This window comes from Apis cerana, linkage group LG14 (assembly GCF_029169275.1).
Source record: "Apis cerana isolate GH-2021 linkage group LG14, AcerK_1.0, whole genome shotgun sequence".
Lineage (NCBI taxonomy): Eukaryota > Metazoa > Arthropoda > Insecta > Hymenoptera > Apidae > Apis > Apis cerana.
The window spans coordinates 4594039-4607852 of NC_083865.1; the positions used below are offsets into that span (position 1 = coordinate 4594039).

The following is a 13814-nucleotide window of genomic DNA, read 5'->3' on the forward strand; positions in this document are numbered from 1 at the left end:
TATAAATAGTATATTATAAATCGCAATTTATAACATATTCATATTCAATTTATAGCAATTTTATTAAATCTTATTATTTTATATATTTTAAACTAAAATTAATATAAATATCTTATTAAAATTTAATTTTTTAATTAAATATATTAATTATATTTATATATCTGAAACTCTATGTCCTTATCTTAATAATTTTTTAAAGCTTATCATTGAATATTATAATTTTAATTATTTGTATATAATATGCTTCTCTTCGTACAACAATTTAATCCTTTAATTTGGTTTTCTATTTCATTCCATAAAAATGTTTCATTTTGATTGAACACAAATAAAGTAGTGTTTGTATCCTGCTACTGAACTGTAGATCGGCCAGTGTAACCTGGTATTGGTTCAGAATATTTTCTAGCGCGATCTCGTACTAATTCATCGATCGATTTATTTTGCGGTATAGTGGATGATAAGTTATGAAGTCGTGTTGCTAGATAGCACATGATAAAAGCTGATAAAACAAGAAGTGCACCTAGTCCAGTTGCAACGTAAAGAAAACTACCACAGCTGTTTTCAAGTCCAGCAGCCACTTTTTGATACAAATCTAAAAGATAAAAAATAAAAATTTAAGGAATTTTATAATTATAATATTAATATTACATTATTTTGTTATTTTAACATGATAAAAATTTATTTAAATTTCAGTCTTTAAAACTTTGAAATAATTATTAATTTAATGTTGACAAAAAATGAAATTTACCATCAGACATCATCACTGTATATTCGATATTTTCCTTAAATTTTGTATAAGGTGTCGAATCGTTGTATTCTTTTATTAAGTGATCTATTTTAGGAAATATCTCATTTGTACTTTCTTCGATAGATCTTTTCTTTTTTTTACCATGTCCTGATGGTTCAAAAAGATCAAGACAAAAATCCTGTAATAGATATAAAAATAAATATTTAATAAGTTAATTTCTATACATATATTATTCATTATAATTTCTATAAATTAAAGTAAACGCTTCTGATAAATATTAAGATTTTGATATCAAATTTTTTTATCTCTACGCAAACGATATATTTAGATCTTCTATTTATCTTCTATTATTATGTCTTATGTCTATTATATAATCTTCTATTTATTATGTCCAAAAATGAGTTGCCAATGCAAGAATTTTATAAGTTATAATTTATTTTATAAGTTAATTCTTATTCTTTTTCAATCATGTCATCATAATCGAATAAAACTCTTGCTAACAATAAATATCGTGCAACAATATGCATTAATCTTGTTTTTATATCGAAATTGTTTGCGTTCAAACAAAGAGCGTGTGCAAACAATCATTTGAAAAGCCGCAAACTCGTTGAAAGCCGCACGAGCGGGTTAAAGGATGAACGTTTTTGTTACCACAGACACCGAATTACGAACAGGTCAATAGCCACTCATTCAGTCGTCGACCACGAGATAGGTTTGACCGCAAATTATGTCCTTACCGGTTGGCAGTCCTGCGGCTCCATACAAGCTTTGATCTGCGAGTGGATCCACAGCGTCGATCGCTCCCTCATTGAGCTGAGAAGAAATGCCTCGAAATCCAGGAAAACTTCATTTTTTCTTTCCCTATAGCGGGCTGGTTGATGAGGAATTATTGATGCGAAATCTCGATTCCTACAACCATCCTTCACCAATATAACACTTCCTGGTGCGTGAGGCTGATCGGGATCAGGGCTAACGGTCACTTCCAATAGTTTAATATAACCCCATGCACTATCTGCACTGATTCGAGCTCTTAACTGAAGCTTCGTGCCGATGGGAACCGCTTGATCGACTGTTTGCGACCCTGATGCATCTGATACATTGCCTGTGGCCTCACGATAAAGGGCTACCTCGTATTCTAGCCTTCCAGGAGTTTCTTCAACTACTCCGGACACTCTTGCTCCGTGTGGACTAAAAGAAATGTATGTAAAAAAGATTTTTGTATATATTCTTGAAAATTCTTTATGTAAATGTATGTATATAATTATATTTTCTTTTATATTGTGTTCTAATATGTTTCATTTAGATTTATAATAACGAAGTTAAATAAATTTATGATGAAATTAATAAAAAGTTTGCAATAGAGAAAAATTTTAACTTATGAGCCGCGATTTTTAAGAGAATTATAAAATGTATACTAAATTTTAGTTACATTTTGTTAAAAATATTTTTACAATTTGATTATCATAAAAGAATTATATTGCATTGAATTAATTTGCGATTCATGTATGTTTCCCAGTAAAGTTATTGGATAAAACGTGGCTTTACTGAAAAACAACTTACAAGGTTCCAGCGAATCCAGCGGCTTTGTGTCGAAGTAACGTGGGCTCAGGTGGTCGACACATCAAAATCAACTCTTGATCAGCTAACATTACAACACCAGGAAAAGCCGGAAACCATATTCGCAGGTGAATAAAACCCTAATAATAATAATTTATCATGCGTTTAATAAACTTAAATTTATGTCTTTTTTCTTAACAATTATCAAATAATACTCTTCTCTGAAAGACTTGAATTTTAATTATTTAAGATTCATTATCATTAAAATATTAAGATTATGATTAAAATACTTAAATTCAATCAAAAAAATTACAAATTAAAGATATATAAAATATAATTACAATTCTATCTGTTTTTAATTTTTGTAACACGATCATAAACATCGCGTGACTCTTATTAATTTAACGATCATGTGATCATCGAGAAAACCAGATGATAATTACAATTATGTAACAAGTTGTTACACGAAAGCGATTATGTATTAGCTGATCGGTTTCATTTATCGATGCACGATGCAGAACGAGGAGAAAAGCGCAGTGAAGGCGGGAAACGAAAATTTCGATCGATGACTCACATTCCTCTTCAGGATGCCGCATCTCGAGAAGTCAGTCACCTTCAGGAAGTAGTTATCTTCCTGAGGATCGTTGGGATCTGGCCTGATCTGGCAGTGAATGTCGGTGAGTGGATTGGCGGATCTGTCGTCGGCAAAGAGCGGCGCTCCTCTGAAACTAACTGGCCTTTTGATCTTCGCTGTCAGGAGATCGGCGGCTGATCCTGCGCCGCTGCACTGAATGTCAGAGACCTCGTAATCCTGGGCAACGGTGGCGGCAATCTGAAACAATACCACTGTCATTCATCTACCCAGTTTTGCTCGAGCGATATTCGCGACGTTCTGGTATGTAATTCATTTTGTTTTTATGTATTGCTCTTTTTTCTAATTGAAATATAATAATAGGCAGTTTGTTAAGAAAAAACTTGAATATTATTATAATATAAGTAATATTGTTATTGTTGGAGAATAATATTTTTGAAAATAAAAAAATCAAATTAATTTGTATCTCAATTAAAAATAATCAATCTCTCATAATGCCTTTGAATGAATTTTTTCCATATTAAATGGTATAATTATTATTAATTTTATTATAAAAATAATGATCTATATATAGATATATTTCAGTTAAAATTCGTAATGACTTTACAAAACATTAAAATTAGATTATAAGACAAATTTAAAATGGATGGCAAATTTAATTAAAATTAAAATATTTTTAAAAATATTTTTTATTTGCATACATGTTTTTTGCCATACAATATGTTCTGAAAAAATTCATCCATGTAGTTTGAAATATTTATTTATTTTAACTATATAATTTAAAAATGTTTAAAATTATACATATTTTATATTTGAAATAATTTTGCGATATAATAAATGAAAATAAATGTTTATGATAAATGTAAATGAATATTATCATAAAATATGTCATTATATATAAAGTAATATAGAATGATTACGTATATATATTATTATAATTTAATACATAATTAAAATCGTAAAAAAAAATTCTGGATATTTTTCTACGTGATATTTTAAAATTGTTTAATTTTATTTGTATTATATATAATATTTCAAATCATATTTCAATCCTATTTTTTTACATTCAATATAAATAATTCTTAATTTAAAAAAAAATTTTTTAACATATATCTGCTAAGATTAAAATAATTCATATTATTTTTTTTTCTTAAAAATACTATCTCTATAATGATTATCTTAATTTTTTTATTAAATATCTTAAAAAATTTAATCGTATTGAATCAGATTAAAATTTCCAATAATTCAACATATCAGATAAGATACAATCAATTATTACGTTTAAAATAATGTCAAGTAGAGTTCAATTATCATCAATGATTCAATCAAATCTTCAATTATCTTTTACGTCATTGGCCTCATTATCTATGATGTACATTTCCACGACACGATCTTACAAATAATATAATTACATATGTATATATATAATCATACTAATCGTGTTTGTCATTTGATTGTAATTAATGATAAAACTCAATGAGAAAGGCTTGAAAGAATGCTATAATCTCTAGGCGTTAATGAAAAAGAATACAATGCAACCACAGTAACGAAGAATTTCATAGTTCAGTGGATATTCCATAGTGGCAGAAGTGCATTAACCATTAACATACTTTGCTAACAAACTTCTGAACTATTTTACCGTGAAATAACATCTGTTCAGCCCTGTCACCGTTCTTGACACAATCGTTTTTTCCTCTCAACATCTGGACAGTGATGTTGAGTGACCTCTCCTCTGATCATGGAAAATACTTATTTCCTTAATTAACACTTTTTGCTCGATATCAAGCTTAAGGCGCGTTACCATCGCATGTGCCGATGTCTAGTGCAGCATGAAACTTCGATATGAAATAAGATGGCCAACACGCGAGGAGAGAAGACTTCAATACAAATAACGGTGTAAAGAAACGCTCTGGTACCCGCCTAAGTTATTCGTTATATGCGTACCATACAAGTTGTCCATCGTACAGTCAGCCAGACGTATAATCGTAGTACAGGTCATGGTTATTTCTTATGTTAGAGGTAGGTTACCCGGGCTTTTAAGATTGGCTGATTTTCAAGGTAAAATTGATAAGTTGATATCTCTTGAAGAACCTGTTTTAAATTCTTTTAATGTATTTAACTGTTTATTTGTTGAAAAGAAATATATATATATACTCTGTAATAATATTGTTCAATTTTTTAGATTTGCAATTTGCATGATATTAAAATCGTTTATTTTCAGAGTGAATCTGCTATGATGAAAAAAATATAAAAAAAAACTTAATTTTAATTTGTTAACATTAAATATATGAATATTACAACATATTAAATATTTGTAAAATTAAATATTGGAATAATGTTGTATTAAAATAAATTTTAATTATAGTACTTCGAATCAATAAAGTAATATATTCAATTGAAGATTAAAAAAAAAACTTGATATTTCATTTAATTAATCATTTTATTAGATAGGAAATAAATTTTAGTTCGATGTTAAAAAAATCATTTTGACGTAAAATGTATTGAATTATTCAAATTATTATATTAAATTATTCAAATCAATATCAGATTGCATATTTAATGATTATAAGAGTTTCATCTTCATACATTTGATATTTTTCAAATATTGAAATATCTTCTATAAATTATAAGATTATTTTTCTCATTATTTTTTTATATGGAGCATTAAATAGAATGGAGCAAAATTAGATAATTAAATCGAAATACTTTATAAATAAATTATTTATTAGTCAAGATTTTGTATAAATATCAATATAAAATAAGCGAGTTTACGATTGAGAAATTATAGGATCTGTGATATTTTAATTCAAATAAAATTGTATAATTATTTTAATAAATGCATTTAACTAATTCGCGTTATTATGTCAATTATATGAATAATAATTAATATTAATTAATATGAATATTAATTAAGTATCGTATAAAATTATGAATAATTTATAAATATCTTCGCTGTTGCTTTAATTAGTAATTAAGGCGTAATATTAGATAAATAAGAAATAGAAAAATATTTTTTTTTATTAAAATACTATTTCAATATTTGTATTTCTGATTTCTTTTATTGAATTTTTTTTAAATTTATAAAATAAAGATTGTACAGATCTACATACATTTTGTATTTAATGAATTTTTAAATAAAAAAATTTAAACTTAACAAGAAAATTTGATTTCTATAATTTAAAAAATTTGATATCCCCTTTTTTCTAATTCCTCGAATACTTGACAATAATAAAATGATCGATTTAGGGATCGATACAATCGACAGATCAATCTTTATATGGTGACTAGGTCAAGATCGATCAGTATCTAAACTTAGTCTAAACTTACTCTAATTTTACCGTCGATTGTTAAATCGACTGAATGAAAAAATAATACAACAATCGAATCTTGAAAGTTGATAAGCAGTCAGGCCATCATTTGCCCAATATGGTGTGCGTTGAAAACTGTTATAATAAGTGCTGTTATAATAAAATAGCACTTTAATCGGGGACGAGCGAAGCAAACGGCGCGAAATTCAAAGTTTCCATTTCCATTCCTCGATAGGATCGATGTAATTTCGATGAAACGTTCGACGATGATTTCCGAATCGTTAAACGAAAACTATTCGCGTTAAAGAAGGAGCCGTCCGGTTGGAAGGGAAAAATAAGTGAAGACTCTGTTACCGTTGCTATTGCCATCACAGAGTCGTGGTATCCAATTTGTGGAGTTAATAGAAGTTTGATCAAGCCTTGTTTCAAATTGAATGCCAAATTATGGATTGTGACCGGTCGATAGAACTTTTATCGAAACGTTAATGTTTTTTCGATCGACCGATCGATACCGTGCTATTCGAACGCGAGATGTGACCTGCATTCTACGAAATTCAATTTAGACTGCGAATAGTAATAGAACCGATTATAGCAGTAATAGTAATAACAAACTCGATTCTAACAGGCACAACGTATCGATGAATTTTTATTATTTATTTTGTATAAATTCTCGATTATCGGAATTGAAATGTTTTGGATTGAACCTTTTTCAAGGGATGTGATGAAAAGGCTAATCTTTTTAGAGGCGTATATACATGAGAATATACAAGATATAGTTACTCGATTAAAATTTTGGTATAATTATTAAAAATATGTAGATTAGTAAAAAAAAAAAGGAAAAGTAATAGTACCGTATATAAATAATTTATGCATGTACATAAATAATGTGTTTAAAAAATAGAAGTAAAAATGTTTCAAAAAGGATTTATACAAAGTGTCACATATGTATGAGGTGTTTTTCGATTCGATTGATGTGCAGAAAGTTAACGGGAAGAGACAAACAGTCGAATCTGTTACGAGAAACGGTCCTCTTTGCTTGGTTCCCTTGAGATTGTCCCCTAGATAACTATATATATACATATATATATATATATACTCATACGAATGTTTTTTTCACATTTTTTTTCCTTTTTCACGAAAGAACCGCAACCGTCTTTTTACGACGCCATAAATTTCATTCTTATTTCCTAGGCACTTTTGGTAAGATGACATTTAGTTATTTCTACACGTGGGTTTCCGTATAAGTTAATAGCCTCTTAAAAAGTTTTTTTGACGAAGAAATTTTGAAATTATTATTGAAAGACTATCACGTGTCTTGTTTACTATTCGTATGTTTTTATTTTATAAATAAAATATAAATTAATAAAATCTATTTTGTATAATTAAATATATTTAAATATATATCTTGAATTATTAGTTTACGTATTTATCTTTCTTTTATTGTTATAGATTGTTGATAAAATAAAACATATAAAATAATATTATTTTTCAAAAATAATTACTAAATAAAATAAATAAGTAATTATAAAAACAAATTATTTTTAATTAAATTTGAAAATTTTTTATTTTTTTATTTTTATATTTTATTGAAGTGTTTCCTTGGCTGTACCTTTTTGGATTTTGATTCAATTATCCGTGACCCTTAAAATCATAATTTAAAAGAAAAAGTTGGAATTGAAAAAGTTTGATGGAATACCGAACACATTAAAGGGATCCAAGTTAACACTTCAACGTGAAACGCATTTTAAACATTACACTCTTGGTTTTCTTATACAAATAAAATTTTACATTTCCGCTATCGTTATTATTTTATCTCTACAAAAAAAATTTACAAGTTTCCTTATTTTATCAAAATATAGAAACAGATAAAAATACTATCATTCTTTTATCTTAGAAGTTTAAAGTATTAATATAAATAAAATAAAAATAAACGATAAAAATATCGGCAGTAAAATCGAGTTGTTATATACAGTTATATAATTTCTTAGAAATATACAGGTAAGTACTTGCGAAAATTCTACGAACATACATACACTATATATATGTTAAAATCTTAACACCATAAATAAATAACGATTACTAGAATTATAAAATTTAAAATGAATATAAAAGTATAAATAAGAGATATAAAATATTAATAACACATATCTTATATTTAGATTTATTTCAAATTTTACTTATATATAATTTTGACAATCATATCTAAACATTTACTTTTTTAAAACTATGGATATCATATTCGCAAAAGCTTTCTTAACCATAAATGGAAAATATAAGTTTCAAATTTAATCTCACCACATGATCAAACGTAAGATAATTTTAAAACTTGAAAATCCACCACAGGTCCGGCAATGGTTCGTGTGAACCGTGTTAAGAGTAAAAATAAAAATTGTCACCCACCATGCAAAATCCAACGATCAGAATGGTCCACATGATCCCGCTCGACGTACTTTCTCTTACTTATCCTTATTTCTTTCTAATCGTAATCGCGAAACACGCGAGATACGCACTTCCTTGTAAGAAGGATCGCGCAGAGAGGGATGCAATTTTGACGAAGATTCCCGATGAACTGAGGCGCGTGTACCATGCAAGAATTCTCCCTCCGTGGTAGATGTTCTTCCAACGGGTACCGTCTCCTGGAGGGGAGGAACGGAAATCAAGGAACCACCGGCCCATCCAGAGTACTGTTAATGCATGCTTGCTGCCTCCACTAACAACCATCCTTACCTCTTCGCGAGCAGCGACGGCCTCGAACGGACACCGCGTTTCCTCGATCTTCCTTCGGGATGGCGGCTTTCGTTGAGTTCTTTTGCTTCTTTTTTTCTTTTTTTTTTTCCCCTTCTCGTTTAATTGTCTTTTCTTCTCTTTTGTAAATTTGCAATATTAATAATTAGTGATAGGTATTAACGATAATAATAACGATAATAATTGGTTTTAATTGAAAAGTGAAGATATATATTTTTATTTTTTTTATTTTGGGAAAAGTTGTGTGAATGAAGCTTTTAAAATAGAAGGATGGAGATATAAAAAATTTAGGTAATAATGTATTTTTAATTGTTTATATAATCGGAGAATTTTTTTTTTTTTTTAGAATGTAATTTCAATAATTTTGGGATAATTTATTAATATTAATCGAAAGAAAAAGATATAATAACTTATATACTAATAAATTGAATTTAATTGAATTTATTAAAAATTTTATTAATAACTTTAACATATTTTATTTTCTATTTTTTAGATATATAGTCATAAAGAAACGTGAAATAGATGTGGTAGAAAAGAAATCGAAGTAAATATCTTCAACGGTGAGTATTTGTATTCAATGTCTTTTCCCCTTTTGTTTTATCCTATCGGAAGAGGATGCAATCGTTAACGAAGAATGGAAATGTTCATTAACCGTGAAGCATTTTTATTACGAATCAAAATTTCATTTCGGTTTCTTTTACTAACCGCGCGGCATTCCAATCTAGGAAGTCTTGGTGAATTGGCGGAATTGCGAAACATTACGTGATTCTGACATGCATAAAAGGCGAATTGCTTAGCCGGTTGCTGACTTTTCCGGTGTGTTGATTTTGGGTTAATGCCAGCACTTGATCAAACATATTGAAAGATTTGTACTTGAATGATAAGATTAAAAAATATCGAAAATAATTTAATGAAAATTTAAAAGTATTAACGTTCGAATCGAAAAAAGGCTTTATTTCATAAAAAAAAATTTATTCCAAACAATTGTTCAAATATTTAAAATTTACGTATCTTTAAGTTTTAATGAAACTTTAAAATAAAATGTAATTTAAATTCAATAATCTATAAAGTATGTGAAATTTTTTTAGTAATTTATGCATATATTGAACAAAAATAGGAATATCAGATATATTTTTTTCGAATTTTCTTTGAAACAGAAAATCCTTTCCTTTGAAATTATTTTATTTCAATAAAAATGATCATTTCGTATAAAAAGATGTATAAAAAGATACCGCACGTGTATTTTAATCGTTTAATGTTGAATAACTCGATTCTTTTCATTCTCGTATGATCAAATAGCGAAAGACGGGCAACGTTTCTGGTTTCATTGCGTTTTATCTCTCACAAAGAATCGTTGCTTTCAGCGTCAGATGCCTCCGTAAAAAGTGAAAATGACATCGTGTTGGTCGTCATTTTCATGCTGGTTTACCGTACCTGTCACTGACTGACTGAGACTAATAGAGGCGCAGTGCGATGTCACGCGTTCGTTCGAACGCATCTAGAGATTCTAGGGGAAAATTGCTCTCCCGTTGTTTTCTGTCTGCCTTGGGCACGGAGTGAATCATTGCCAACGACCGTACGCCGTGAAACGATTGCTTTTTAATGAAAATCGAATCGTTCTCTCGTCCCTCCTATCCTCCGAGGCACTCTCCCTTAACGAGGGATCCGTTTCAACGATGGCACGCGCGTATTCTTTGTAATTACGTTTGTTATGTGGCTTCACTCGCTTGAGATTTTAGCAATAATCGTTGACCGTTATCGTTTGTTACGCTTCAAGACGAAAATGTATCCGTTACTTGTATATTGCTATAGTGTCGACGATGAAAACTGGAACTCATAAAGATTTAGCTATCTCCTCTTTTATTAGAGTAATTTTCAAGATATATCGAAGTACACGTATATTTACATGGAACATGTATTAAGAATTTAAAAATATGTGAGCACAATTCATACGTATTGATTATACATGCATATATATAGAAATTATAAATATACATTATTCCTCGTAAAAAAATTTTTATTCTTGGAAGTAGATAATATTTTACGTGCCACTTCTTTTCGGATTTTCTTTTTCTAATAAAAAATCGAAATTTTCAATACTAAAATTTTTTTTATTCAAATATTAAAATTTTGTATTAGAGGAATACAATTGAAAAACAAATTTGCAAAATTTGTAATATGGGAAATTTTTTTCGAATTTTCTACAATTTATATATTTATATTTTATTAATATATTTATTTATTTTATATTTATCTTTTACATATTTTTCCTTTTATGTCACCATATTTATAAATACTAAATATTTTTTAAAATTTAATTAAATATAAAATTTAATATATTTATTTATACATTCTCTTTAAATTCTTTTACATATATATACAATAAAAATACATAAAATATATCTACGATATATAAAAATATATAGATAAAAAAATATATATATTTGATATATAAAAATACAAAAATATATAAAATTTATGTATATAGATAGAAATATAAATTTTCTATGTAATATATATTTGAAATGAATAAATAAAAACAAAAGAAATTAAATTTAGGTACTCGTGGCGCCATCTCGCGTTTGGACTTTGGAAGCTCTAATTTGTTAATAGGAGAATAGACATGCAAGGAGGTATTTATGACGTCACAGACAAAGAAAAAACTGTACGAAAAAGATAGAAAATACGCCATTACATTTTATTATGTAATCTTCTATATCAAAAACGCAAAAATTAATGAATTATTAGTTTTCTACAAAAAAGTTCTGCACTTTTAAGTTCGTATCTCAAAGTTAGAACTTCAAATAATTTTCTTATATAAATTTTAACAGGAAATTTTGTTTAATTAATTATTTATTAATGATTAGTACATCACTTTCGAACTAACTCAATCGACATTCAATGCATTTTTCATTAATTTTACATTGTTACAAGATTTATTTCTGAATATCAATGTATAGATTTTAAATATTGTTTCTTTCTCTATATTCATATATAAATTTTATTCATAATTTTTTTGTTATTTGAATAAATAAATTGATTACTTATTACTTAATTATATCTCGGGAATTTGCAACTGAGACATTTTCTATTATAATCATTAATAAATAATTAATTGAACAGAATTTCCCATTAAAATTTATACGAGAAAATTATTTGAGGTTTTAATTTTGAGATATAAACTTAAAAATGCAGAATTTTTTTGTAGAAAACTAATAATTCATTAATTTTCAATATTACGTTTTTAACATAGAAGGTTATATAACCAAAATTAATGGCATCTTCTTTATCTTTCTCGTATGATGTTGCTATCCTTATTTGTGACGTCATGAATACCTCCTTATATATTCTGTGTTCCTACTAACAAGTCAGAGTTCTAGCGTTCAAACGCGAGATGGCGCCACAAGTACCGATTTGTATGATTTATAACTAAAATTCTCTATCCTTCTCGTACAATGTTGCTATCCTTATTTGTGACGTCACGAATACCTCCTTATATATTCTGTGTTCCTACTAACAAGTCAGAGCTTCTAGCGTTCAAACGCGAGATGGCGCCACAAGTACCGATTTGTATGATTTATAACTAAAATTCTCTATCCTTCTCGTGCAATGTTGCTATCCTTATTTGTGACGTCACGAATACCTCCTTATATATTCTGTGTTCCTACTAACAAGTCAGAGCTTCTAGCGTTCAAACGCGAGATGGCGCCACAAGTACCGATTTGTATGATTTATAACTAAAATTCTCTATCCTTCTCGTGCAATGTTGCTATCCTTATTTGTGACGTCACGAATACCTCCTTATATATTCTGTGTTCCTACTAACAAGTCAGAGCTTCTAGCGTTCAAACGCGAGATGGCGCCACAAGTATCGATTTGATTTCTTTATGAACAAAATATAATTTATATCAACAATTTATACGAAAAAGAATAAGGGCAACGTTAATTTTATAATATTTTGAAATATTTATTGAGAAATAAATGAATCTGTATACAAATATTTCGAAGTAAGAAATTTGTAGAAGTATTGAGAAAGATAGGAAAATGAAATGTCTTAGAAGAAAGAAAAGAAAATAAAAAAATACGAAAAATTAGATAGATTGAAGTTCAATTTAATTTACTATATGTTCATTTCATAGATATATATGAAATAAGAATTTCTACTTAATATGTATTAAATTTTTCAATAAAATTTTATATAAAAAAATATTTCTAAATTTCATTTCTCAATATTTTAAAGATTTTAATCAATTTTATACAAATACTTTTCAAAAATTACATTTATCATCTATCTAATTAGAAAAATTATAAATTTTCAGTATTATATATAATATATTTCTTTTTTAAAAGAAAATTGTAATAATAAAATAAAGTTTTGAAGATATATCATGTTTAGGAGATTAAAATAAGAAGAAGAAATATCTTTTACATTTCTATTAATTAAAAATTGCTTTATTCGATAAATTTTTTTCATAATGTTTCATTTATACAATTAAGTTTTGTTCTAAAGAGATCTACGTCGATACTTTTCTTAGTAAGCATATACTTCTTTAATCTCGTACGCAGTGCACCAGCCTGTTTACGCTTCGAGGAGTTTGGCATGCTTTATGGAAGTCCATAAACGGATACAATGGTCCACTGCATAGGCATTCATATATTTAATTCATTTCTGACTTTATCTCGATGGCTGCACTGAATCGAGATGCATTTTATAATAAAGAGAAATTACGCCGAAGTCATCTGATTTCTTTATATGAAAAAAATGCTGTTATCGCACCCATTTCAGAACATAAGATCGATATTGCATGATATGTCGTTTAATTGTAAATTATAATTTATAATTTCTCATAAATTAAAAAAGAAATGA

General features: G+C 27.6%; 1 protein-coding gene and 2 long non-coding RNA genes across 3 annotated transcripts; 2 read left to right on the forward strand and 1 right to left on the reverse strand.

Annotated features, from left to right (window-relative positions):
• Nucleotides 1-37: 37 nt before the first annotated feature.
• Nucleotides 38-8745, reverse strand: LOC108003168 (uncharacterized). Its single transcript, XM_017065296.3, has 6 exons — nucleotides 8603-8745; nucleotides 2877-3134; nucleotides 2306-2442; nucleotides 1483-1933; nucleotides 746-923; nucleotides 38-589 (listed from the first exon to the last, which is right to left on the reverse strand). The coding sequence occupies exons 1-6, from the start codon at nucleotides 8633-8635 to the stop codon at nucleotides 348-350; spliced, it is 1299 nt and encodes a 432-aa protein (XP_016920785.1). The 5' UTR covers nucleotides 8636-8745; the 3' UTR covers nucleotides 38-347.
• LOC108003173 (uncharacterized) lies at nucleotides 1805-6056 on the forward strand. Its single transcript, XR_009832750.1, has 3 exons — nucleotides 1805-1944; nucleotides 2262-2979; nucleotides 3060-6056. It is a non-coding gene; the product is annotated as an uncharacterized LOC108003173 (long non-coding RNA).
• Nucleotides 8746-9097: 352 nt separating the features above from the next.
• On the forward strand, nucleotides 9098-11112 carry LOC133665624 (uncharacterized). The gene is made up of 3 exons (XR_009832751.1): nucleotides 9098-9238; nucleotides 9441-9507; nucleotides 10312-11112. It is a non-coding gene; the product is annotated as an uncharacterized LOC133665624 (long non-coding RNA).
• The last annotated feature ends 2702 nt before the right edge of the window (nucleotides 11113-13814 follow it).